The 26,361-nt window shown below is 43.8% G+C and overlaps 1 protein-coding gene across 1 annotated transcript; it reads left to right on the forward strand.

The window, feature by feature from the left end:
- Nucleotides 1-7,895: 7,895 nt before the first annotated feature.
- On the forward strand, nt 7,896-25,589 carry LOC144095426 (glycoprotein-N-acetylgalactosamine 3-beta-galactosyltransferase 1-like). The gene is made up of 4 exons (XM_077629169.1): nt 7,896-8,146; nt 16,646-16,964; nt 17,983-18,337; nt 24,689-25,589. Exons 1-4 carry the CDS (start codon nt 7,927-7,929, stop codon nt 24,842-24,844), a joined length of 1,050 nt encoding a protein of 349 aa, XP_077485295.1. The 5' UTR covers nt 7,896-7,926; the 3' UTR covers nt 24,845-25,589.
- Nucleotides 25,590-26,361: the final 772 nt, after the last annotated feature.

Genomic DNA, 26,361 nt, shown 5'->3' on the forward strand with positions numbered 1-26,361 from the left:
ATTGATTACCATATGTTCTCGGAGGTAAGATCATACGGGTGTACACACTGCGGGCTGAGAGGGTCCCTCAATCATATATTCTTGAAACACCCAAATTTTCCTGGGAGGGTACCTAATATCAATTCTAAAGAATCCTGAGAGACCATGCTTCGATGTTAAGAGGCCGCCGGACCACAAGACCTCCTGGCCAGCATCTAAAGTGGTGCCTCCTACCTCCCCGCTCTAGTGCCGAGGGGTTCGGGGCATACTATTTCGGTCGGAAATTAAATTTTTTTCCGCCTCCTCCTCTCACGAGGTCCACCTGTGCTCTGTTTCCACCCTCAGGCTAAGGAGTGGGCAGCCTCGTTGCCGGGAATCGCCGAGTGCCCAAACACCAGATTGAGATCAGCGTGTTCGACAACGTGGGCATGGGAAGCAGGCATTGAGCAGGGGGGTGAATCCTGCACATTTTAAAGTTTTTAATGGCTGTTTTTGAGTCACTGATGATGTAACGGGCATCTATGTATGGCAGATCAATGGCTATAGCGGTCTCCTTGGTTTCCGCAGAGACGATGTCTGAAGGAAACTCGAATGTCAGAGGTGTTATGGGGGGCTTCTGGCCTACAACACTGGCTCCATGCTCATCGCAGGCGGCATCCACCCAAACATTATCGGGCTCATCCTGTACCATTTGTGTAGCGCTGGCGTGCGCGCCTTCCTGCGACATTGGTCGCGTTGGGGGTGAATGTTCCTCAGGTAATCTTTTGGGATGTATTGAAGTGTAAATGTGGGTGGGAAGTGCTCTTAATGATGCATTGTTTGCAGCGATGGTGACGCCTAGCTGATTCAGTATGTGTCATCAAACGGGGATTTTTAAGCAGAAGCGGCACAGCCCGAATTGATACACTAAAATTAAAATCGTCTTCATAGTGTCATCTAGTGGTGATTCCAATGCGGAGAGCAGAAAGGCTGTGAAAACTGGCGTATAAAGAAAACTCTTTATTTGGGATGACTTGCGCCCACAATGGACTGATTCACTCGGTGGCGGAGGAGCAACAAATCTGCTTGGAGGTCGTCGAACAGAATGCCCGCCGCTCTCGGCCGTGGTCAATTTAAAATTGACAGCGAACTTTCGAGGTACGGCGTGCAAATTCACCACAGCATTCTGGATCAACGCGTAATCAGCTCCCCCTTGGATGCGATCAATATAGATAAATATGGTCGCGTCTTGCAAACAAAGCGGTAAAACCGCATGCCGGCAGCTTTGAAGAACGAAAAAATATTACAGAGATTTGTGGCATTAATCCCCTTTAAAGAAGGATCTACCGGACGCATTAAAAAAAACTTATGTGACAAGAAACAAATAAAATTGACCGTAAAAAACAAAAAAGAGAAACGCAGCGTCCTTTAGCGCACATAAAGGGGCTTTAATGCACGTCATGGACAACTTCCGGGTTCCATGCGGCGCCGCTGCAAGCAGTGATTTCCTCAGGGATTGCTTTATAGTCTAGTTCACCTAATCTACGAAGAACTTTCTACCGGCCTAAATAGTGGCGCAAAAGTTTTTCACTCCATCACTGGTGGCGAATGGGTGTCCGAACCCAATCCCTCTCTCCTGACTTTAGTCCGCGCTTCGTCTTCGTGGTTTGTAGTGTCTGGCGTCGTTCCGCTACTGATCTTTGATCCGTAATCGGGCAAGCCTTCGGGCTTCTGCGTATTGAAGCTAAGCGGCGACGTCGGCGTTATCCTCTTCGGTTACACTGGGCAGCATGGTGTATAGCACGGTCATCACCTCCCTGCCATGGACGAGCCTAAATGGCGTCACCTGGGCGGTCTCCTGCACTGCGGTTTTGTAGGCGAAAACGATGTAAGGCAGGATAACGTCCCAGGTATTGTGATCGGCAACGACATACATGACGATCATGTGAGCAATGGTTTTGTTCTGGCGCTCCGTGAGCCCATTGGTCTGCGGATGGTGTGCAGTTGTCCTCCGGTGGCTTCTTTGGCTGTAGCACAGGATGTCTTGCGTCAGTTCCGCCATCAACATTATTACTGTGTCCGTGATGAGCTCATTGGGGGCGGCATGTCTAACAAGAATGCACGCGACGAAAAACTGGGAGACTTCTGCTGCTGTTCTATTCAGTAGGGCGTTTCCCTCCGCGTTGTGGTCTAGGTAGTCGGTCCCTATGATGATCCATTTACTAGCAGACGAAGACTTGGGGAAAGGACTCAGCTGCTCCATGCCGATCTGCTGGAGGGGTCTTGAGGGAGGTTCAATAGGCTTGAGAAAACCTGCTTGTCGGGTGGGAGGTGCTTTTCGCCGTTTACAACCTCCGGCGGGTTCTCACATAACGTGCGACATCAGCGGACAGTCGGGACCAGTAATGCTTGTTTCAATCTGGCGGGGGGTGCGAGAAAACTCGAAATGTCCAGCTGTTCGCTCATCGTGTGAACGCTGTAGAACTTCTTTGCGACGACAGGCAGGCACAACAAGAGGGTAGTCTGTTTTGTTTGCGGCGAACTTCTTCACGAGGACATCATTCTATACAAAGAACAAAGGCAATCCTCGCTTTAATGATTCGGGGGGAAATCTTGCCCTCCAAGTACTCGATGAGGCGTTTAAGTCTGGGTCCGAGAGTTACTGCTGAGCAAAAGAGCTGGAGCTCATGGGTCCCAGGAAGGCGTCCTCATCGTCGTCCGGCGGCGGTGCATCGACAGGGGCTTGTGACAGGCAGTCGGCATCAGAGTGCTTGCGTCTGGACTTGTAAACGATGGTGACGCCGAACTCCTGGAGACGCAGGCTGCACCGACCGAGGCGGCTGGAGGGGTCCTTCAAACTGCAAAGCCAGCAGTGTGCGTGGTGATCGCTGGCCACCTTGAACGATATTCCGCACAGCAAGAGACGGAACTTAGACGTAGCCCAGATGATAGCAAAGCACTCCTTCTCGGTTGTCGAATAGTTAGCCTCGGCCTTGGACAGGGAACGGCTAGCGTATGCGATTACTTTCTTCAGTTCGTCGGCTTCCTGAACGAACACGGTGCCTAGGTCTGCGCTGCTTGCGTCGGTATGATTTTAAATGTCGGCACTTCCATCGAAGTGGGCGAGGAACGGTGGGGACTGTAAGCGACGCTGAAGTTTCCTGTCAGCTGGTCATGAGACTCGTGGCGCGCACATTCAGAGTTGCGCGTGCCCCTACACATGGTAAACGGCAAGGACACCACAAACGCTAATGTATGTGCTGGTTGGCAACTAGATTGTCCATTCACGGGTGACAGAGGTTGCGACTAGTAGTTTTTTTTATATCTTACACAAATTCGAACAAAATGAGCCACGCCCCTGTGCTATAATAAGAGGGTCCGCATTCGCAAGTAATCAAACTCGCTAGATCAACACATAAAACCTTCAATGTGTACTCCCGCTAAACGAAGGGTTGTTGGGATATCTGCCGGCTACAACACAAGCGCTACAGTATGCACCGGAGTAATTTTTTTGCGGGCGGGGTTGTGTGGCGTGTTGCAAGTATGGAACATAATTATTAGTGCTTTTAACAAGGCAATAGGAAACAGCCAGTGAACACTGAAGGCGACTCCTCTCGCCTGTCCTCTCCGTGACCTTCTCTACACTTTCCACATTACGCACCCGCCTGTGTCGACCTTGCGACATTAGCCCCCTACAGTCATTTTTAACCATGCTATTCTTTGCTGCAGTTCTGCCGTTTACGACGACGAAGAACAAGCCAGGAACGGGCGGGAGGGAGAACTTTTCAATTATGCCCTGAATTACATGTGCCATTAAGCCGGTGTTCAGCACACGCCGAAGACTGCGGACGGCGCCTCAGGAGTCTGTGAGGATATCAAGGAGGCTTCTAGATAGTAACAGTGGACAGATGATGCTTTATGCACTCTGAATGGCGCACAGCTCTGCCTGTGTCGATGGCCAGGCAGAGGAACGAGCGTATGAGTATGTTGGAATTTGTGGTGATAAGGCAGGGAAAAAGATAGCCATGGTCACGTGATCTTCACTCACACTAGCGTCGGCATGCGCCATGTGTCGCCGTTGACGAGATGCCATCCGTCCCCACACTATACTTACTCAGGTGGCCAACGTACCGTGAGTGTATGCGAGTCATAGGCCGATTGTCTGTAACGTGCTGGTGAAGCACGATGTGCGTGACGGGCAGGAAATGATAGGCAACACAAAGCCATCTTTCATATATTTTGCGAGAGCTGCGGCTTCAGGGATATTGGGGAATTTTGTGCACCGTGCTTGGCGAAGTTAATGATTCTGTTTGTCAAGCACGCCCAAGTCACGCCTGGAGGACGTGACTTGGAGTAATTTGTGGGAGGCCCGTCATAAGAAAAATTGCTGCTTGACTGATCAATTTCAAGTTATCCTACTCTGCGCCTGTCATGTGCCGGAATCGGGTTTGGTAAATCAATCTTGGCTGTGGCACAGAACGTATGAGAAGGTGGGCAACGGCGGACGTGGGACCACTTGAGTTCTGTAAAATACGCCGCACGAGATGCAGTGTTTGGGATGCCTTCTGACGTGCTGTGCGAAGGCAGGGACTTGCACAGCCGGAATCGTGCAGGTCAAGGCCGAGAGAGGACACAGAGTCAGCAGACGACTAAAACAAGTTTCCGACATTACATATCAGCGTCCAGTATTAATATCCTTAGTGCGTTATGCATTTCCCGTCTTATTTAGGTGTTTCTTCTCACTTTACATTTGTTTTCCTCAGCCAGTCATTCTATTTCTGTCAATGAATTTGAAACACTCTCTGTGCATCCCAATGCTTGGTGGATCTCCCTGGGTGGGCATGTGCCATTGTATGAAGATAACGAAAACCCAGCGTGACCGAATTAAATTATATGATGCGATAAGCGCACTGTACGGTCACAATGACTTTTTTAAGCTAGATATTTTTACAATCAATTAGTTATACCGCATCTTGCGCCGGAACTTTTGGTTACTGATGTTTTCGAACTCTGCAGATCTGTGCAAAACATAGCTCGTCAGAAGAAGAAGAAGAATTCGCTGCCTCTTAATACGCAATCATGATCCGCGTCCAAATGCATTTGCCTGCAAAAATGGAAAAGCTAAAAATTTTTGCGCCTCCGTGGAACCTTAGGTAAGTTCCTTTACGCTCCTTACGTGCTACCTACAAAACTCTGGAAATTAGCGTGCGTAATACCACGTAACTTAGGAGCATTCCTCAACAGTCTCAGCTCATATTGCATTCTTGCATGTAAGTAGTAATTGGGTTACAAGATGGTCAAATGTTGGTGTTCTGGTGTTGCTGAAAATTCAGAACTTTGTGAGAGTGGTAACTTGTGTAGTTGCTGCTAGACTAGAAGATTCGAGCTCAGCGTTCTACGTTGGCGCCTCATGTCCGTCGTGAGTGATGTCAGCGGCCGCGGAAAAAATGATCGCAAAAAGCGTTGAAGCCATTGAAGCCATGCCACTTGCAGTTGGTTTTTCATGTGGCATCTGGAAAGGCGCAGTAATATCCATTCCTCACAAGGCGATAGGTTGGGCTAGAATAAAAATTGCATACACTGCCAGGGAAGGCTCAGGTCTCAACGTATCGGGCGATTCATTGTGCTGCTGCGCAGCTGGAGCTGAAGCGCGGGTAAGTGTAAACGCACCTACAGGATGTTCGAAATGATTAACATGCTGAGTTTTAAAAGCCAGCAGAAATGATAAATTACAGGTATAAGTACTTTATTTTATTCGCGTATTTCTTGAGCGAATTGTGTGCAACGAGCCACCACAAGAGCGACTAATACAAAACCAGAATAGTTGTAAACCAGGCGAACGCAGAATCGCTGTGTACAGTAAATCACAGGAAGTTTAAACGAGGTATAAAGTTGTCGGACTCCTGAGTGTTGCGAGCAAGAGTTGGTAACGCACGCTTTTTAAACCTTTATTTTCTTCTAACATACCGTAACTATGCCTGAAATGGGATGAGTTAATGAACAAATCCTGTCTCAGACTGATTCTTCTAGTCATATGCCTTGTAGAGAATATATTGTATTCCAGCACACAAATTATCGGAGCTGCTGTTGCTTACAGTGTTACCTGTTGACGACGATAGAGTGCTTTCGCAGTTGCTGGTTTAAAAATATTAATACATCAGAACTGCATATTTAAGTTTCAGAACTCGTTTGCTTGAAGCTTGACAACAATTTAAAAAAAAACGAAACACTTGGCATTCTTATCTCCAAAAATAACCAGAATCTTTGAAAGGAATAAAAATTGAAAAAAATCTATGTTGTTTAGGCGAAAATGAAGTACGGAAGCCTATAACTAAATAACTATTCACAGTATTGTGAGGGGGCCCCCGTAGTGGCTCAATGGTTATGGCGCTTCGCTGCTGACCCGAAAGACGGGGGTTCGATTCCGGCCGCGGGGATCGAATTTCCATGGAGACGAAAATCTAGAAGCCCGTGCACTGTGCGATGTCTGTGCAGGTTAAATATTCATTGGTGGTCGAAATTTCTGGAGCCCTTCACTATGGCGTCCTTCATAGTTTGAGTCGCTTTGGGACGCTAAGCCCCCATAAACCAAACCAGTACAGTGAAAGCCGTTTAATATCCCCTTACATGGCTCAACTACTGAGTGCTAATTCGGTTCATGACAAGAAAACAGGATTACGCGAGGATCGTGGAATGCATTTGGCACCCGACCCGAATTTATGAATAGGAGCTTACAACTATATTTCCTAAATAGTGTGCAAAGCTTTCCCCTGTCCTCTCTTGCTATTGCTCCCCTCTATGCTTCTCGCCATTCTCTCATTTTCCAATTTTGCCTCCGCTGGCTGCAGCTAGGGTACCTAAGATATTAGATAGCAACATCCTTTTCATTCACTTTTGCTTTTTTGTTAAATAGACCACTACTACTACAACTAATAATACTAACAATTTTGCGCATAAAAACCGCATACGACTTTTATTGTACCAGTTCTCTGTTCAAGGAGAGGAACTGGGGTGCTGGTAAAAAAGGATTTAAAACTAAATTAAGCACTGCGCAGCAGATTAGTGACAGTGGATAACTTGTAAAGAGAACAACAGGTAAAATGCAAGCAACCTCGACACAAATATGCTATAAAGGGTATTAATGTTAGGCAGTGGACTTTGGTGGCTCATGTAATGATTCCAACACACAACCAAACGTGATGTCATGCCCCATTGAATTGAAATGGTAGAACAACTTAGCTGGGGCGTCCAGGGAGTTATGCGTAGCGGTTCAGAGATTTTTTCGATGAGATAACCGCTTCTGGGGTGGTACAACCATAAATTCAGTTCTTTGGGAAAAGAATTTTGGTTCCACTGAACATAAGGTGGTGGAAGATATGTCACATTTACTAATTTGCGGCTGCGTTTCTAATTTCATGAAAATTATACTTTACGAATAGATCCATAAGCTTAAAGGATCTCCTTAAAAGTTTCATGCAGACTGCCGTTCTAAAAACCTTCAATGTACTAAGTAAGTGTGTAGGAGCAAGGAATTCAGGTCCCCGCGTTTCACGCGGGCTATGAGAGAAGTGTTGGTGGAATAATCCAAAGTAGTCGGGACCACCTCGTGTTCCTTAAAGTTCAAGGACCTAACATGGGAACACTTCTGAATGAGGCCGCCGTGCATGAGATGTACAATATAGACGCACTGACTTCACCCATAATCTAGCGATGTTGCTTCATTGCAGTCGCTTTAACGGGAAAAAAAACTTGCAATCACTAACAAAATCGAGATAAAATGAAAAAAAAAAAATGGTTGAAGCCTATATTTTAAACTTTTTAACGGTGCTAATGTCTGAAGTTGCGACAGATTTTCAGGTAATTTTCTGAGCTCTTTCTTTCGCTTTGTACATGGGCACTCAAAGAGAGAAATTGCATTCTGTTTCATGCTGTAGAAACCGTCCTGCGCCGCAGTTTCAAGCACGGCGAATGCGGAGCGGCGGTTGGCGGAGTCTTGAGCTGCCGTACCTTCTAGCACGTAGTTGTCTTCCTTTCCTGCTCTGCCTCGTTATGGGCCTGGCGTTGTCCTGCTACATTCCTTCGCTGGACTCGCAGAAAACCGAAGCAATCCTTCGGAGGGCCGCGACGTCTTTCCGCGGTACACCACCACTCACCCCGATCCTGTATGACCTGAACAGCACAGCATACGGTAGGTGCGCTCTTCAAACGATTGCTAGTTCGCTGTGATGAATCTTGAACATTTAGGTACTCGGTTCCTTTCAAAGGAACCACTGAATGCACAGAAAGCTGATCGGAAGAATGTATTAACATAATTTGATGCAAAAATTCATGGTAAGTAAAGGTTTTCAACACATCGATGTTTGCGCCTAAATCCCAGCTGCCCGGCCCCTCTTCTATAGTGATTAAACGCGTAGGAACAATAATTCATGCCACCGTCTTAGGAAGAAACCTCAACAGGAAGCCGACCGTTTGAGATTCGTCTACACATAATTTTTTTGTCGAGAGGCTGCGGGATGGCGCGACTGCGCCGGGAATGAGCAGGTGATAAGGTGATTTAATAAAAGCGTCTCCTCGCAGATAAAGTTTCAGCATAACTTACAAAGACTTCATCACCTTAATCACTGTCTCCTGCCTTTTCTGCTTATCTTCTATGTTCCTCAATAAGGTCACGACGTGATGTAGGTAAAGGTGGCAAGCCTTGTTCAACAAGCCGGAGAGTGCGGTGTCTATATCTCGCATGAACTTTACATGACCGGAGTGTATTCGAAAGGGTGTGACTCCGAGCTCTATAACACTGATCCGCGTATTCAAGGCAGTGCCTATCTCATTAGGGGGTCTCTCGAGAATGTTTATTGTAATAAAGTGTTTCAGAGCATACAGTACACACGATAGCGATGAAGCGTTCTCCATGAGTAAATAATCGCTAAATCACTGTATCATCCTGCTACCCGGAATGCAAACTGTGTTCAGCCATTTCACAATCATTCAAGATGTTGTAATTTGGGCTCATAAACTAGAGATCTCAAGTACTGTGTTTCCAAGGTTTGGTTGTGTGGTACGAAATGTTCAATATAAAGAACAACAAAAATTTTGGAAGCACACGGAACAATTAAATTTTTTGTCATTGAAATATATGCGTTTATTTGTTCCCTGCTCCCTCAAGGGTGTACATGAGTAGTTAAAAGGGTTTTACCGCCTACTTAGCTGCATATGTTAATCTGTATATTTTGTTCTCCGCCATAAAATACCTGCGCTTTCATAACCACCTTTCTGAGACCTCGTGGACAGAAACGACACGATTTTCACCGTACCTGCTGGATAGCAGCACAGGTGGCAATCATAGCTGAGAGAGATCTTTTTGCGAATTATTATCTTATTTAAAGTAGGCTGCGTCCGCTTTTCCTTTCATCAATATCCTGAACAAACTCCTCACTCCCGGTCTCCTGTGGTCATAGCTCAATATTCCGCAGTCGTAATATTTCTACTTTTTACAGTTTGCACTTTATATGAAGCATTTTCTTCCACTTCCAACGTAAGAACTTTGTGATATATTCCGTATCTGGTGTATTACGAATCTTTTGTTTGAGGAAATCAGATTGAAATACCGCCTGTAGAGCACAGTTCCCCTACTTTTACCTACATTTAGAGCGAGTTGATACCTCCATCCCCTTCTTAATCACCTAACTCACGAATTGAGCAAAATTATATGCTATAAAAATGAGTTCCTTTTCGTAGCGTAATTAATGCCCTCAAACTTCTAGCAGGTCACGGTTTCTAATGAACAACTTCCCAACCTTTATGTCCTCTATTCACCTCGGTATAATCTTTGTCAGAGTTTGTGATGATGCGGTGTCTGATTGTTTTGACAGGCATCTAATTTCTTCCGCTCATTCTGTCGTAAGCAAGCACGTGTGACATCTCATCACCACACACCGCACGTAATTGGTCATTTAGCGGTAAAAAAGCAATGGTATAACCCGAATCTTCATTGAAGTTTTATGAATAGAGTATTGTGATGTGGCCCCTTGGCAGGTAAACACCTGATGTTTCCCTTTATGCTTACAATCTGAGTCATCCCATGCCAGATGCATAAGCTTTGCAATGGACCTCCTCCGATTGCTCGAAGCATTTATGGCGCTTTATCGTATATTGTCGAAAGCAATTTCACTGTTTATTTCTCGATCCGCCGCGGTGCTTCAGTGGTTAGGGCGCCCGGCTACTGAGCCTGAGTACCCTGGTTCGAACCCGACCATGGCGGCCGCGTTTCGATGAAGGCGAAACGCAGAGGCGCCCGAGTGCTGTGCGATGTCAGTCGAGGTCAAAGATCCCCAGGTGGTCGAAATTATTCTAGAGACCTCCTCAACGGCACATATTTGTTCCTTTCTTCTTTCTCTCCCACCTTCCTTCCTTCAATTAAAGGACGATTCGGGTGTCCACCGAGATGTGCGAGAGAGTTACTGCGCCGTTTCCTTTCCTCAAAACCAATTTTCAAATTATTGTTTTCTGGAAGAAAAAAAAATGCTGGTCATGAGATTCATCTTTGAGTATTCCTGATGAGTGAGAAATACGCATTCAAACTTTATAGAACAAAATGTGTTTGCTTTCTCCACTAGATATTCACCGTGAACAATCTAGTATTATTCTTAGCATCAGCCAAAAATTTAATGGAACTATAAAATGTTAATATAGTTATTAGCTCTTTATTTTAACCAAAAAAGCATCATTTTCCTTTTTTTTTTAGGACATATGTCCGACATTCTTGACCAACCCAAAATAGTTTAGTATCTCTCTGGGTCATCTTCTAGTTGTTAAAATTGTTCGTGGAATGGCATAAAATACTGAATGAAGTACGGAAGTTAAAAAAATGCGATTTGCCGCTTATCCAGCCAAAAATTCTACACTGAAGTAGTCTATGTAAAGACACAAAATCCTGATTATTCGATAGCTATAGCGCCACCTGCTACAAGTGGGTTTTATTGAAGAAATTGTTTTAAGGCAAACAATTTTTTTTCAACAATTCTCGTTCCATATTGGCATTGAAATGCAGAATACGGCAGGCCGCAGCTCGGTTTCCTAATGTCCCGCGTACTCTCACAGTCAATCGTTCATGCTCCTCAAGCCTTGATCGCAGTCGGCACCAGCACTTCTCAAGTGTTGTGGATGCATGAGGAGCCGCACTCAGGCTTATGGTGCAGAGGATATGATAGCGCCATCTCGCCACCAGTCCGCTCCGCCTTCTCTTCTTCCCAATCACCTGGAGCCGAGCCGCTTCATTCCGTAACGATATACGTCCACGAATCTTAGTACCGTTTCTGTGTTCAATTTCAAAGCCACCGGCAGTCAGCTTTATCGTTTTGTGTGCGACGAGAGAGGCGACCAGACTTGTCTCAAATGATCGCAGCCAGACACGACTGCTTCCACATTGTTCCAGATTGTTGTAGTTACTTTGGCACCTTATAACCGTGCTTCCTTGCGCGGCTTTGCATTGAGCGCAGCCGAGAGCGCCGAAATTCTGCTTGACAACCGCAAAGCACGCTTTGTAATAACGCTGCCGCCGAGTCACTCTGTTCTATGTGGTCATGAATCTGCCCCATAAATAGTTTTCATGAAAGCCCTTTTCGCCGTCTTGCAGACTGGCGGACTGCCCTTTCCACCACGCGAAAACTTGCGACAAGTGGTATTCACTAATTGCCCGTATAATAAATACAAAAAGTGCATTTTCTACGCAGCTGCGGAGCCTCCAGCGCTGTCAGCTGCTCAGGCGTGTTGTTCTAAGAACGGTCTTAAAGAATTTGCTGCACGCCAATGTTTAGCCGTAACTACATATTAAAGTCTTCCCATATATCAGAGACATAGCGCACTGAACATGACGAGTGAATAGGTTAGCTTTCAGAATGGTTGTTTCAGGTCTATTTCTATTTCAAGAAATAATAATTTTAAAGTATAATTAATTGAGCAGCATATAAATTTACGGCTGCAGATATGCACAGAAGTTGTAAAAGGTCTATTATTGTGGCAACTCTCAAAGCAAGCTGGCCAATTTTCTGAATGGTATATATAGAGTAACACAGAAAATTTGCTGCCCCTGTCGGACGGCTGCTTCAGAGATACATTTTGGTGGGCCTAGACAAGCTTTCGTGCCATCATTTTCCTTCAGTCCGCCATGTGTACTCCTCTGATGCGTTAAGCCGACATGCCGTTAGCCGATTTTTTCATCTGGCACATGCGCGTTTTAGTTTTCATAAACAGAGCCTTGGAGTGCAATTATATGCTGCACCTCACGACTGCAGCGCACTTGAAATGGGAAGTGGAGCCCCGGAAAATAAAAGCATAGCTGTAAGTTATATGCCAGAAGAACGACCTAATCTGCTGCACGAATACGCGAACACGGCATCCGCAGTTGATCGTCTCACGCATTCCCGCATGACAAGACCGAACGCATATACTGACAATGATAACGAATCTTCACTTAATGAGGAAGCAAGCTACTCTTTCTGCAGCTGTCAGGGTTCACATGGAACGCAGAGCACAAGCAACCGAAGTGCGCCTTTTAGAAATTGGCGATAGCGTTCGACACAATGCAAGAGGCATTACAGTACAAGAATCAGCAGTGTTTAAGTAAACACTTAGCGGTGAAGTTGGTGCATCGCTTCTAGAATTCTTGGTGTTCTCCTAATTTTTACTCCAACAAACTAATTACAGTATTAAGAGTGAGTACACAGCAAATCGCAACTTTTTAACTTAAAACCTATTTTATCTTTTCCTGTCCTATTTGTTTTGGTTTTCCGTTTTCTTGGCAATGAAATAGCACAGTGTCTGCCTCACATATCGACGGACACCTGAAACGCACCGTAAGGGAAGGGATAGGGGAGGCAGTGAAAGAAGAAAGGAAGAAAGAGGTGCCTTAGTGGAGGGCTCCGAAATAATTTCGACCACCTCAGGATCTTTAACGTGCACTGACATCGCGTAGCACACGGGCGCCTTAGCGCTTCGCCTCCATCAAAAAGCAACGGCCGAGTCGGGTTCGAACTCGGAAACACTGGATCAGTATCCGAGCACTCTAACCACTGAGCGACCACGGCAGTTCAGTGATTTTTGTGTAGTAGTAAACCGCGGGCGGCCAATGGAGTGTTTTGTATCGGCCAGGAATGTGGGTACCTTTCCTGAAAACACAAAAATGGTACTTTTTAGGGTAAACTAAAGTATAAAAATATATGTTTTGGTTGCAGTCTAGTCTTTACTGATACCAAAGTTAAATGCTTTTATATTCTTCAGTAAAATTTTCGAGCGCGCAGAAAAACGTCCAACTTTTTTTATAAACATTTTAATGGGGCCTAGATTTGCACTCGCTTGAAAAATTCAAAGAATGTGCCATGAACGTAGTATTTTTGCACCATAAATATAGGAACATTACATTCGAGAATTTGATAAACTGCCATAACATTTTTTTGAAGAAACTGGACAGCGTCGAGCGAGACTGTTGCTTTTGGCCTTGAATTACTCGGTCCGTCTTTCATTCGGCCCATTTGGCATAATTCGGTTTGCGATGTTTTATCTTGCAAATATTATTATTTATGAATCTATTACATTGAACCATAACCTTTTTACATTTAACCAATTTTCTACAAAAGCCGAAAAAATCAGCGCAGCTTCATCTCGAAGCCTCAAATCTTTTTGCAGAATAGCGTGCCGATGAAGCTTCTCTTCAGTAACCAAGAATTGCTCAAAATTTTCAAGCACGTAGGTTATTGTTTGGTGTTTTTCTTGCTTGCTTGAACCTTTACACGAATGCTCCATCAAATGTTGCTTGATAACCTGACTTTTTATGACATTTCTGGCACCACTGTTGCTAAATAAATGGTTTTTCAGCCGCAGCAGGCAGTTTGGGTGCGTTTACACATATCTCCTACCTGTGATAAACGCATCGGGGCTGCTACTTAGCTATGTCTGTGGGCTTTCGAGCCTAAAGTGGTACGATAGGATGCGTGGTGGCAAAATAGAACCGCTCCCACGTGATATGCATTTCGGGCCATTTTGGTGAACGTCTAGAGGCACAGCAATTGCACTACGGCTTTCCTTGTAACACACTTTGCCGTAGACACACTCTTCGCCTGCAGTATAACTCCGAAGAGGATTGCTTTTTATCTACGTACTATTGGTATTCAAACTTCAAAGAAAGTGTGAATTTCCTCCTGCGCTCAAGAGATCTGCAACGCTGGTGACACATAGAAGCGACTCACCCGGGTTCTACCTTCTGACACACCTACCCATTTCAGGTCCAACTGTTCAATCTAAAGATCCACCATGAGCGTCTTTAGGCCCTTTCTTTTGGGTTTTCGTCTATGATTGCAATTAACATGACGGTAGATTTGCGTAGTTAGGTCAAAGGCGAATTATTTGGGTGAGAACTTCGGTTTTAAAATTGGTTCCGGTGTTCGGATTCATTGTTCACGGATGGAAATTGTTCGGATAGCGATTATTGGTCAATGACCATATATGCGCAATTAAGAATCCTGTACTTCACATTCCTAGATCTCTAGGTTCCCGCACACCTCTTCTTGCGCAATTATCAGTGGTTAAGCGGTGCGCCACTGCTCTGCTATGGCAGGCGCCGCCATTAGTAAGACTTGTGACACTCAGGTTTCCTTCCGCGAGCAACCTCTCGTGATTAATGACATGGCGGTCTCTCACGGTGGTCGCGCGTGTGTGTGTGTACACACCTCAGAAGGCTGCCCACAATATGGTGGGCAGCTTGCTACAAAGGTGACTTCGGACAAACAAAGCAGCAAACAAACGCACAGACAACGGACAACTGCTAGGAATGGCCACTGCAATTGCTGCTTCCCTAAATATAATGTTTTTATTGATCTCACTACGTGTTGCCACTGCTAGGCATAACAGCAGCTGTCGTACTGGCAGCTGGCATCGAAAAATAACTGCTGCAGAGTATAATGATGCATGTCATCCATCGTCAGCAATCCTATGCTTCTACGCGGTCGTTTGAGAAACGTTTAATCAAGTAGCGCTGAATAAGTCACCAGGCGCTGCGTGTTGAATCTGCGCTCAGTACTACCGTACACTGCTGTTCACAGTAGTGACATTACTAAGGAGAAGCGGTATCGTGAAAATCGCCTTGGCATCCAGCGATCACTAACGAACATTTCTATTTTAACATATGCTTTCGCTAACCTCCGCCCATAGAGGGCGCCTTTTTTGTAACAAATTAATATTACGACGGCACTGTGATATCAACAGACGCACTCCCTTGCACTCCAATTTTGTTAACATGATACCAACCATTTTGCTAACTAGTCCTTATTGCCACCTTTTTTATCTGTATTTGTTTAGTACGTACCGCTAGCCTCATGTACCTGGCTGTTGCAGTATTGTGCAAGTAAAATACATATAGAAACACAAATAACAAAGCGCAGTGTACATATAAACAACATCATAAACACTAAAGAGCCACTGAGGAACATAAGAAATTCATTTTTCGTAGGCGGAAATGATAAAACTTTCTGTCGGAAAAAACTTGAAGATACTAGGATAACAACAGCCGTGACACACTATTTCACAACAGAAATCCAAAATACAAAAATACAAAGCAATAAACCTAAAATAAAAATCAAATGAAGCGTTAAATGTTTTGCAGTCTACACTGGACAACTGCCATGCGAAGGCGTTTAGTGATGATCAGTAAACATTATGGTCAGGCAATTTGCTTGTGGAAAAAAATAAAACAGGCATAAAACATTTTTCAGGCCAGTTCTAGAATAATCCAATGTTGCTTGGTTCTCTTTCACTAACAAGCTAATCAAACAATTACGAGGCGTGCAGAGGAAGGTGGTCAGATGCATATTGAACAAACGCAGGTAAACAGACTCACCAACAGGCACTCAGGCACGCAGGACTTTGAAGGGTTAGGTCCTTCAAAGCAGAGCAAAACTAGCGCGCCTCAAAACCATGTGCCAATTCTTACACAATCAATTAAAAGTCGACACTTCACGATACATATCAAAATCAGAAACGCGGCAGACACGTAAAAACCACATAGACACACTAAAGGAGGTTTCACTCAGTACTGACCGTTTTAAATATTCGTACTTTCCTCGTGCTGTACGCGAATGAAACACTTTAAACATGTCCATTGTTAGTAGTCTAACATTAAATGCTTTTATCACGTTTGTTGAAAGTGACCTACCTACAGCTCAGAAGTTATTGTGTTTTTGCCACTGTGAATTTTTTCCTCCCCTCTTGTTTTTCTCTTCTGGTATAACTATTTTTCTGGATAATTTCTTGGCATAAACTCCTCATAACATATTTTGTCACCTATACGTACTTGCTGATGTATAATTTCGTACAATATTTCTATATGCACTTTAATGATACATCATTGCTATGCTTGTATTTCAATGTACTTTTGAATGTCCTCCCTGTTATGATCGCTGACGGGATTGAAAGTATAATATACAATAAAAAAGCATTGTAGTCGACCATGAAACATTTTGACCCCGTCTAATATTTTTTTTTTCAGCACCCATATTAGGAAGCTATGAAACGAAATTCATACAGCAGAGCGCATCGGCTCCCTTTTGTTCACATTTCTTTTCGCGGCGATAAATTGTATTGCTTTGGAAATAGAAGAATTCAAATTCAAACTGTCCTCCCATACATGCTTCCCATTCAGCGGCAGCGCCACCCCGAGGTGCAGTCGGACTGTTGCGCGAACGCGTGCCACTGCTGTGCTGGTTGTTGACGGGCCCGCGCACCATCTCCAGCCGGGCTCGCCACGTGGTTTCCACGTGGGGGCGTCGTTGCAACCGCCTTCTTCTCATGAGCAGCAGCCGCCAAGGGGCCGCAGTCGAGTTGAGCGTCGCCGAGGAACGCAAAGCCCTGTGGGCCAAGACGAAGGCGGCGCTCGTGGAACTCCACGCCAAACATCTGACCAAATACGAGTGGTTCCTGAAGGCGGACGACGACACCTACGTCATCGTGGAGAACCTCAGGCAAGCGGAGACCTTCCTATCGTCTACGCACCTTTCCTCACGGCGAATAGGCAGCTTGCACCAGCAGATCTTTAGCTGAAGGAAAAACCGCCTAATTAAGGCAAGGAAGGTGATATAAATGTTTTGCCGTCTTTGAACTGAGTTTATTTTTGCGAGACAACGCTTAAATCGTGGTTTTTTCACCACGAAACTACGACAACGTTTTCCCAGGGCGCCTTTTTCCTGGCGTGTGAAACAAGTGTTCGCTCACAGGACTACGTGGAGCAAGCTATACAAGAGTGAGGAAGATTGCAGCGCAAAACGCGATTGAGCTGGGCGCAGTCAGGAAAACAGTGTTTTCCCATTCTCTGTGCAGTGGCGTAGCGTTAACTGGTTTTCATAAAACGCTATTTTTAGACGCCGCCATGTCCATAGGGCAAGAAATTGCTAATTCTGCTTTCCGGGCTTCAATCGGTTTACAAAAATCAAGATATGGATTGACTGCCTAAAGGCGCGGCATGTGAAAAGAATCCTAAGGCTGCTTAGTACCTATGGTTTCGCCTCGTTCCTGCATTATTATATAATATCAAAAGTTTTAATGTCTTAAAATTAAAACAAGGTGAATTCATTTTCTAGAGCTTCTAGAGTCAGTTTAAGAAAACAAGCTGCGAACACTGCCACTAAGCCATTTCACTATACACCGAGTTTTAACCATGTTCAGTTAAGTTCCGCGAGCTGAAGGGGTCTTCCTGCACTAGAATCATGTTGGTTGCACATGCGCTAGTTCTCACTTCTGTCGGTGCTCTGCGCTAAAGTGCTTCAAGGCGAATGAATCGACGGTCGTGCCATACTGTTATAAAATAGGCCGGATTTAGATGTCGAGCTGCGTAGACGCGGTTCTTTTAGACCTTCGAAACACCAGTGTGTCTATTGCTGTAGCTTTGTCTGAGGGGCAGTAAATGTCCGTAGAAACTGAAACACTGTCTCGTTCCTAACTGTGTAAGAAATGCATTTATATCACGTCGCCGTGTGGCTGCAGGTTCTTCCTGCTGGACAAGGACCCCTCGCAACCACTTTACTTCGGCTACCCGTTCCGCGTGATTGTGCCAGGCGGCTACGTGAGCGGCGGTGCGGGATACGTGCTCAGCCGCGAGGCCTTGCGGCGCGTCGTCGAGCAGGGTCTGATGCAGGGACGGTGCCGCCCCGACGGAAGCTCGCCCGAGGACGCCGAGCTGGGGCGCTGCCTGAAGAATGTGGTAGCCATCCGCGTGGAAACGCGAGATGTTCTGGGAAGGAACCGCTTCTTTCCGCTGGCGATTGAACACTTCTTGGCAGCCAGTGCACTACCTCGAACATGGTGGATATGGCGCTACTCAATGCACCCGGTACAGACGGTACGTGCCTGCATGAAAAGGCCCAGTGGGTAAATAGCTCGCTTGTGACCAGTCTAGCATTTAAAGATATATGCGAGATGTGCTCCCGGCCGGAATATGCGATTTTGCGTTTGCGAGTAGTTCAACAGCTATATTCAATGTTGCATAAACACGCACTCACGTTGTGTCAATCACTAGCGAACCAGGTCATCAGGCGAATTCAAAGCGTTTGAGGTTTAAGATTTATTGAGGTAATACATAGTTTTTGCCCTTGAGGTAGGGCAAAAGGAGGGAACACATCCTCCTGACCAGACCCTGGCCTCGGAGGGCTTATTATCGGAGGGCTTATCGGAGGGCTTATCACTCGGAGTTTGATATCACTTTCCAGGCTAATGGAATATAAGAAGAAATTTTGTTAATATCGTTGCTTGTGCCTTGCAATCAGTAGAGAAGGCAGCCTTGCATTGAGGTAGCGAACAAAGGAGCGCTGACGTTCATTACTGAAGTACGCCAATATGCTTTAAGTGCTCCCCGACAAAAAGAGAGGGTTCTAAGCCTTCCGGCTCTTTATATACACATGGGAAAGTGGTGTACTGAAGCCCCATAGTTGATTCACGAAGTTTTCACATTAACCTTCGCGCAGTCAAATATGACTCTTGTCTCACGGTTTTTAGAGCGAAAAGAACAAAATCTCTGCACTCAGTCCCAGGGGTACCTTGTCGGAGGCAGCCGGTATAGATGTGCAAACGTTTGGTTATGCTAGGTAGTGTGTGATAAGATCTCGCTTTGGGAAATATTTGGTCGATGTGGATTATTTAGATAATAATGAAACGCAAAAATTACAATAATGCAAAAGTATTAGATGGCTATGTCACGTCAGCAAAAGATTCTCCGCACGATTGTGTCGTTCTATAAAGCATTGTGTGCAAAAGTTTGGTTGGGTTAGATATTGTGTGATTGGATCTCGCTGCGGAAAAAATTTAGTGGTTGTGGTATAATTTGTTTTTCATTAAACTCGAAAATTACACTTCGATGTCACAATAGGCTTTGACTTCGAGATAGCTTTTCCGCTCGACTGTGTCATTCTAAAAATACATACGTGCAAATTTTTGATTGTGTTAGTGGTGCGTGATGAGATATTACTGTTGGAAGAAGTTGGTTGATGAGTTGTAATTAGTTACACAATTAAACGCAAAATTACACTTCGATGCCACAATTGCCTCGTGTTTTGTGTCAGCGAAAGCTTCTCCTCATGATTATGTCGTTCTGTGCAATAAGTGTAAAACATTGTGTTACATATTGCGTGATGAGATTTTCTTGTGGGAAAAATTTGGTTGATAAATGGTAATTACCTATTCAGACGCAAAAATTGCACTTCGACGTTACAATAGCTACGGACGTTGACATAGCACCTGGATGTCAAAACAACCACGGACTCGGGCATAGCAACTGGACTTCAAAGCTAAATAGAAGCAAGGAAAATACATAAAACAGTGAAATTAAAAAATTAAATAGGCCATGTAGTGGTGTTGTGGAAGAACCCCTTCCTGTCATGTCTTTCTGTATATTCGTCTAAATATGCAGCGCTGTTTAATTTCAAACAAGGCGTAAGTGCCCTGAGCTTTCTTTTAGTCCGAAAGCATTATCGCGTCAGCAAAAGCCAAAAAGTAGAAGGGCAAAATTTTGTGCTAGATAGTGCGGGAAGAGATCTTGCTCTGGGAAAATTTTGGTAAATGAATTGTAATCAGCTAATTTTATTAAACGCAGAAATTAAACTTTGACGTGAAAATAGGCTTGTACTTCGTGTCAGCAAAACTTTCTCCGCACGATTACGTGGTTCTGTGAAGATAAATATGTAAATGTATGATTGTGTTATATAGTGCATGATAGATCTCCCTCGGGGAAAATTTTTTTTAATGAAATGTAAGAATTTAAAGCAAAACCTCTGCTGATTACTTGTGGTGTTTTTTTTTTTAAATCTTCTCTGAAAGTGTGTTCAAGACTTCATGCCTTTTAAGCGCGAAATAGTGCGGAACACAAACACATGGGTGACGAAAGATATTGGGCGGTTGGAAAGAAAGACGAAAAAGATAAGAAAACAGCATCGGAAGCTTCCATCCGCGTACAATGCTAGCAAACTTGGTGAGATGCGTCTGCAGGTAAAGCAGACCTTAAAGAAAGCAAAGAGTACTATCATAACATATCGCTGAAAAAATTTCTTCTCTCGTCCCCAGCAAAGTTTCGGCGGCACTTCAGCCAAAAAAAGAATCCAGTAATAAACCTTTACGCCAATGGAATAACTATATTCGACCATTCATTCATCGCAGAGTTCTTCAACAAGTTTTTCTGCTGAGTGTATACGGATAACGGTAAAAGCCCAAATATTTCATTGTATAATGGCGTCCCTCTGATCGATGATGTTCGAAGAAGGTGTGCTCTCGCTCCAGCTAAAAATTGATGGGCAGAAATTGTCAAGTTTTGATGGTATACCTAATGCCTTCCTGGTAAAATATGCTAAATGATGTTCAAAATACCTGTGTGTGTTACGTAATGAAACATTATTGCAAGTAGACATTCCAAGCGACTGGAAATATTGAAAGATAGTAGCTTTACCCAGAGCAGGAAACACTTGACTTCTTGGTTCCTAGAGGCCAATTTGATTACTATCGTCCTGCGCCAAAACGCTGGAACATGTTATCTTTAAGCATATCTCGACTTTTCTTGAAGGTAACATAATTGATTGCAGCCAACAAAGCTTCCGCAAAGGGTTAAGCACAATAACGCAGTTGCTGGAAACTTTTCATGATTTCACCGCAGTTTTAGATAATCAAGGTGAAAGTGATATCATTTATCTACATTTTGAAAAGTCTTTGGAACGTGTGTCCCACCAGAAGCTTCTTCTACAATGGCAAGCCATATTAAAGAACAGGAGATTGCTCGCATCGATAGAGGAATACCTGTCTCAATGACAACAGAGTGTATTTGTTGAAGGCGTAGGTTCAAGCGCAGCATCAGTTTAGTCCAGCTTTCCGCAGAGATCCATACTTGGGTCACTTTTATTTCTTGTTTTCATCGATGACTTTACTCAGAGTACCCCAATGAAGATTAAGCTATTTTCGGACGACTGCATCCTCTATTAGGAAATCAAAAGCCCGAATGATTACGCATTAACACAGGCAGCCTTATCAACAATATAATGTTTCTGCTCAACACGGCAGATAAAAAGCAGATGAAGAAGACAGTAGCCATGAGGATAACAAGCAAAAAGCAGCCTTCAACTTTTCATACATCACTAATGATCAGCATTTATCCTTCGTAGAAACCTAAAAATACCGTGGCGCCGTAATCGCAACCGATTTTTAATAGAATGACCATATCACTTATATTGAAATCAAAACAATGTGTAAGCTAGGCTTTATGAGCAGATCCGTGCGACTATCCACACTTTAATTTAAGCTAATTGCTTATAAGACGTTCGATAGGCCAGTTCTGGAATACGCAGCACTCGTTTGTGATCCGTACACTGAAGCCAACGTAACCAAACTTGAAAATGTGGAAAGAAAATCAGTTAGACTCAATTATAATTTATATAGCTGAAAAACATCACCGACCCTTCTTTTAGACAGAGCAAACCTGAAAACACTGCAGGAATTAAGACGCCGCGAAAGACTAAAATACATGCACTTAATTTACCATGGTGAATTGAAACCAGAGAGCAGCATATCCAAGACGTCTGTCGACGTCCAACACGATCACATCATTCTAAAAAACCAAAAGACCTTACTCCTTCTTCCCACGAACCGTCCAAAGATGAAATATTCGAGCCTCATTGTCATGGAATATCCAACATTCGAGTCTTTTTTGAGGATGCTTTAAGATCATTTTTTAACAAACTTACGTCTTCCTTGTTACTGTTTGTTAACGTGCATTTCTTATAATCAATGTGCATTTCATGTGGCACCCACTCCTGCCAAGGGCCTTTGTCCAAAGGCTTGCAGTATTAATGAAATAAAAAATAAACGGGAAAGTTAGGCTTTCACCTCACAATAGCTACGAACGTTGACATACAAGTGGATGTCAAATCAGTCTCGGACGGCGACATAGAACCTGGACGTAAAGCAAAAAAAAAAAACAAAAAAGCAAGGAAAATAAACGCCGAAATAAAAATAAGAAATGGAACCCCACTTAAGTCGTGGACAAAAACGAGCGCTAGAATGTTCCATGCTTTCGCACTCCTCCACGTGAGTACATTTAATTGCCGCCAGAATTTTTAATGCGAAAGCATTAGATGGTTATGTCGCGTCAGTGAACGCTTCTCCGCAGGGTTGTGTCGTTCTGTAAAGATATATGTGCAAACGTTTAGCAGTGAAGACAATGTGTGATGATATCTCGCTGTAGACATTATTTGGTCTACGTGGTATAATTAGGGAATTAAACGCGAAAAATAATTAATGCGAGAGGATTAGATGGCTCTCTCCCGTCAGAAAAAGTTTGACTGTGTGAGATAGTGCCTGAGGAGATAATGCAGTGTAATGAATTTTTCGATGTCGTATAAATATGAAATAATTAAACGCGAAATTTAAATTAGTTCGATGGCTATACGTCGCCTCAGCGAAAGGTTCTCCGCACGATTGTGTCGTTCTATAAAGATATATGTGCAAAAGTTTGCTTGTTTTAGACAGTGTGTGATGAGATCTCGCTTTAGAAAATATTCGATAGATGAGGTATATTTAGGGAAATAATTAAACGCCAAAATTAAGTTAATGTGCAAGCAGTAGATGGCTACTTCCTGTGAGCAAAAGGTACTCCACACGAATATGTCGTTTTATAAAGGTATACGCAAAAGTTCGGCTTTAAAGATAGTGCCTTATGAGATCTTGCTGCGGGAAAATTTTATAGATGTGGTATAAATAGGAAATTAATTAAACGTGAAAATAAATTTATGAAAATCCATTTATTAAATTGCTACTTCGCATCAGCAAAAGCTTCACCGCACGGTTGTACTGTTCTATAAAGATGTAGTTGCAAAAGTTTCATTGTGTGAGATAGTGCCTGATAAGAGCTTGCTGTGGGAAAATTCTGGTCTATGTGATTTAACTAGGAAAATAACTAAACACGAAAAGTAAATTAATAACAATGCATTAGGTGGCTATGTCGCGTCAGCAGAAGCTCTCCGCACAATTATGTTCGTTTATAAAGATATATGTGCAAAAGTTTGGTTGTGTTCGGCAATGTGTGATGAGATCTCGCTGTAGGAAATATTTGGTCGATTTGGTTCAGTTCGGGAAATATTTAAACGCGAGAATTAAATTAATGCGAATGCTTTAGATGGCTATGTCGCGTCAGAAGAAGCTTCTCCGTGCGTTTGTGTCGTTCTGTAAAGATATGTGTGCAAATTTTCACAATGTGAGATAGTGCCTGATGAGATCTTCCAGTGGGAAAATTTTATTTATGAATTACACTTCGGCGTCTCAATAGCCGCGGACGTCGACATAGCACCTGCATGTCAGAGCAGACATGGGCGACGACATAGCCCCTGGACGCCAAAAAAAAAAAAGAAAACAAAATAGGGGAATAAAAAGGAAAAAAAAACAATAAGTAGAACTTGTGCTGGCGTCGTGTAAAAAACGCTTTACAGAATGTTTCATGCTTTCGCGTTCCTTCACGTGAGCAGACTTAAGTGCCCTCAAAATTTTTGATAGCGAAAACGTTAGATCGCTCCGTCGTGCCAGTGAAAGCTTCTCTGCACGATTGTGTCGTTCTATGAATATAAATGTGCAAAAGTTCGCTTGTGCTAGATAGTATGCGATGAGATCTCACTCTGGGAAAAATTTGGTGAATGTGATTTTATTAGTTAATTAAACGCGAAAATTGAACTTGTAGGTTGCAATAGCCACGTAAATAGAAAAATTACCATCACGTCGAGACTTAAATAAATAAATAAATAAATAAATAAATAAATAAATAAATAAATAAATAAATAAATAAATAAATAAATAAATAAACAAACAAATAAATAAATAAATAAAAATAAATAGAACGCGTACTGGCGTCGACGAAAAAACCCGCGTTCTAGAAATTTTCTTCACTCACATCCGCTGACGTCCATGCAGGTCTCTAATAGAAGCAACGCAACGCTTTCGTATTTCTCCAGTGCGGGTCACCGCAGTGATCTCAAAGTTAATGACTCTTTCTGTGCAGTCTCGAGGCATTCACCAGTTCCCTTTTCGTGATTGAGTACCCGTGTCATATTTTAGGTACGACAGACAGCTTGTCCGGGTATTAATGCACATCTCATTGACCATGCCTTATTACAGACCGGAACATTAACGCCACTTACTACTACTGCGTCTCCTTTTTTTCTCTTGATAGGGTAAAAATTGCTGCAGTGACACGGCGGTGGCCTTCCACTACGTACGACCCCAGTCGATGTACCTGTTCGAATATCTCCTCTACCACGCACAGGTGCTGGGCGGCCCCGACGAGCGCATTCACCTAAGGCAGCAGCCGCCTCCACCAGAACTATGAGCTATGGCGAACTAGGAGCGGCGATGGGGATTTTTTTTCGCAAATATTCCGGATTGTTTGAGCCATTGTGGCCTAATTAAATATAGTGCGGCTTCACGCCATTTGTTCTCCATGCAAGAATAGAAAATCTTTAATGGAAGCTCATGGAATTGCTTTGAACGCCAGTATATAAAACTTTTGTTTGAATCTAAGAGCCTCTCAATGAGAGCCGTGACGTGCTGGTCTCTGGTAGAAGTAACGAAACGGCTTCATAGCCTCTTTTTGCAATGATTAACACTGAGCACTGAATGACTGTGTGCCTAAATCAACAGCGAACTTTGACGCCACTCACGAACAGATGATAGGCCCTGACCCGCAGATAAGCAGGTACGTTAGCTGGGACTTTACAGATAATTGTGTCTCAGTGACGCGGCACGGAACTCATAGTGCTGAGAATGTAAGCGCCCGCTATCACAATATCTCTATTATTACCCTTGTGGCCAATTCTATTGTGTACAATTGTCAGCCAGTCCTCTAGCTTCCCCATTATGTTATACCTATATAAGTCTGCTCGATAGATAAAATGCAACCATCCTTGGATAGCAAAAGCCAGACATACTTGTGCATGCCGAGCTTTGCTTTCTCTTCATCAGCGAGACCTTTTCGCTTTGATCTGAAATGTTCCTGGTCTTGTTCGTTTCGTCTATTTCACCTTGTTCTGAATTGCCGTGCCGCGAGTTGCGCATTATCTTTTTTTGTATATTTTCTTTCCTTCGTTGAATAAAGCTTAGCTTCAAGTCGCAGGTTGCCTTGTTCTTTTTTTTCGCCTTGTTTTATGGGGTCTAACTTCCCAAGGCGACTCAGGCTATGTAGGAGGTCGTAGTGGAGGGGTCTGGTAATTTCGACCACCCGAGGTTTTTCGACGTGCACTGACATTCCACAACACACGGGCTTCCAAAATTTTGCCTCCATCGAAATGCGACCGCCGCGGCCTTGTGTTATATTGCGCTTTCCACGAATATTGTAATACATCTTCATCAGAGTTGTAATGCGTTGAAAAAAGTACTGAGACGTGCTGATCAGCGATAGTGGTTATTGCTGGCCACGGAGATTTTATTTTACGGTGACGAAGTGCTGGAATGCACCGATTCTAGGATACATAATAACTGGAAATAGGCTTTCGTGCGAAACATTACTCCGCAGCCCACTATTAATCGCCCGTTTCTTTTAGCCTGAGAATCACAAACAAAACTTCGGACTAGTTCTTATTTATTCTAATGGACCTTTCATTTGCATGAAGGTTGAGTGAAGCCAGAGACGAATATATAAAACAGATTCAGATTATTTAGAAATCTGACGGGAACCTGACGCTGCAAAAAGGATAAGCAACTAAGTAATATATAATGCGACTAGAAACTGTGAGCAGATAGCGTTTACTCACACGCCCATAGGAACTGCACGTAAGCTCGAAGCTATCAGAATGCGTTAATTTAGAACATAATACTTCCAGACATGTACTACCTCCACAGAATTGTAAA

Source organism: Amblyomma americanum, chromosome 6 (genome assembly GCF_052857255.1).
Source record: "Amblyomma americanum isolate KBUSLIRL-KWMA chromosome 6, ASM5285725v1, whole genome shotgun sequence".
NCBI classification, from domain to species: domain Eukaryota; kingdom Metazoa; phylum Arthropoda; class Arachnida; order Ixodida; family Ixodidae; genus Amblyomma; species Amblyomma americanum.

Coding starts and splice junctions, on each gene's coding strand:
- LOC144095426 (XM_077629169.1), top strand. CDS start 7,927: ATGCGGAGCGGCGGTTGGCGGAGTCTTGAGCTGCCGTACCTTCTAGCA. Junction 8,147..16,645: donor CCTGAACAGCACAGCATACG/GTAGGTGCGCTC, acceptor CTTCCCATTCAG/CGGCAGCGCCACCCCGAGGT. Junction 18,338..24,688: donor CAATGCACCCGGTACAGACG/GTACGTGCCTGC, acceptor TTCTCTTGATAG/GGTAAAAATTGCTGCAGTGA.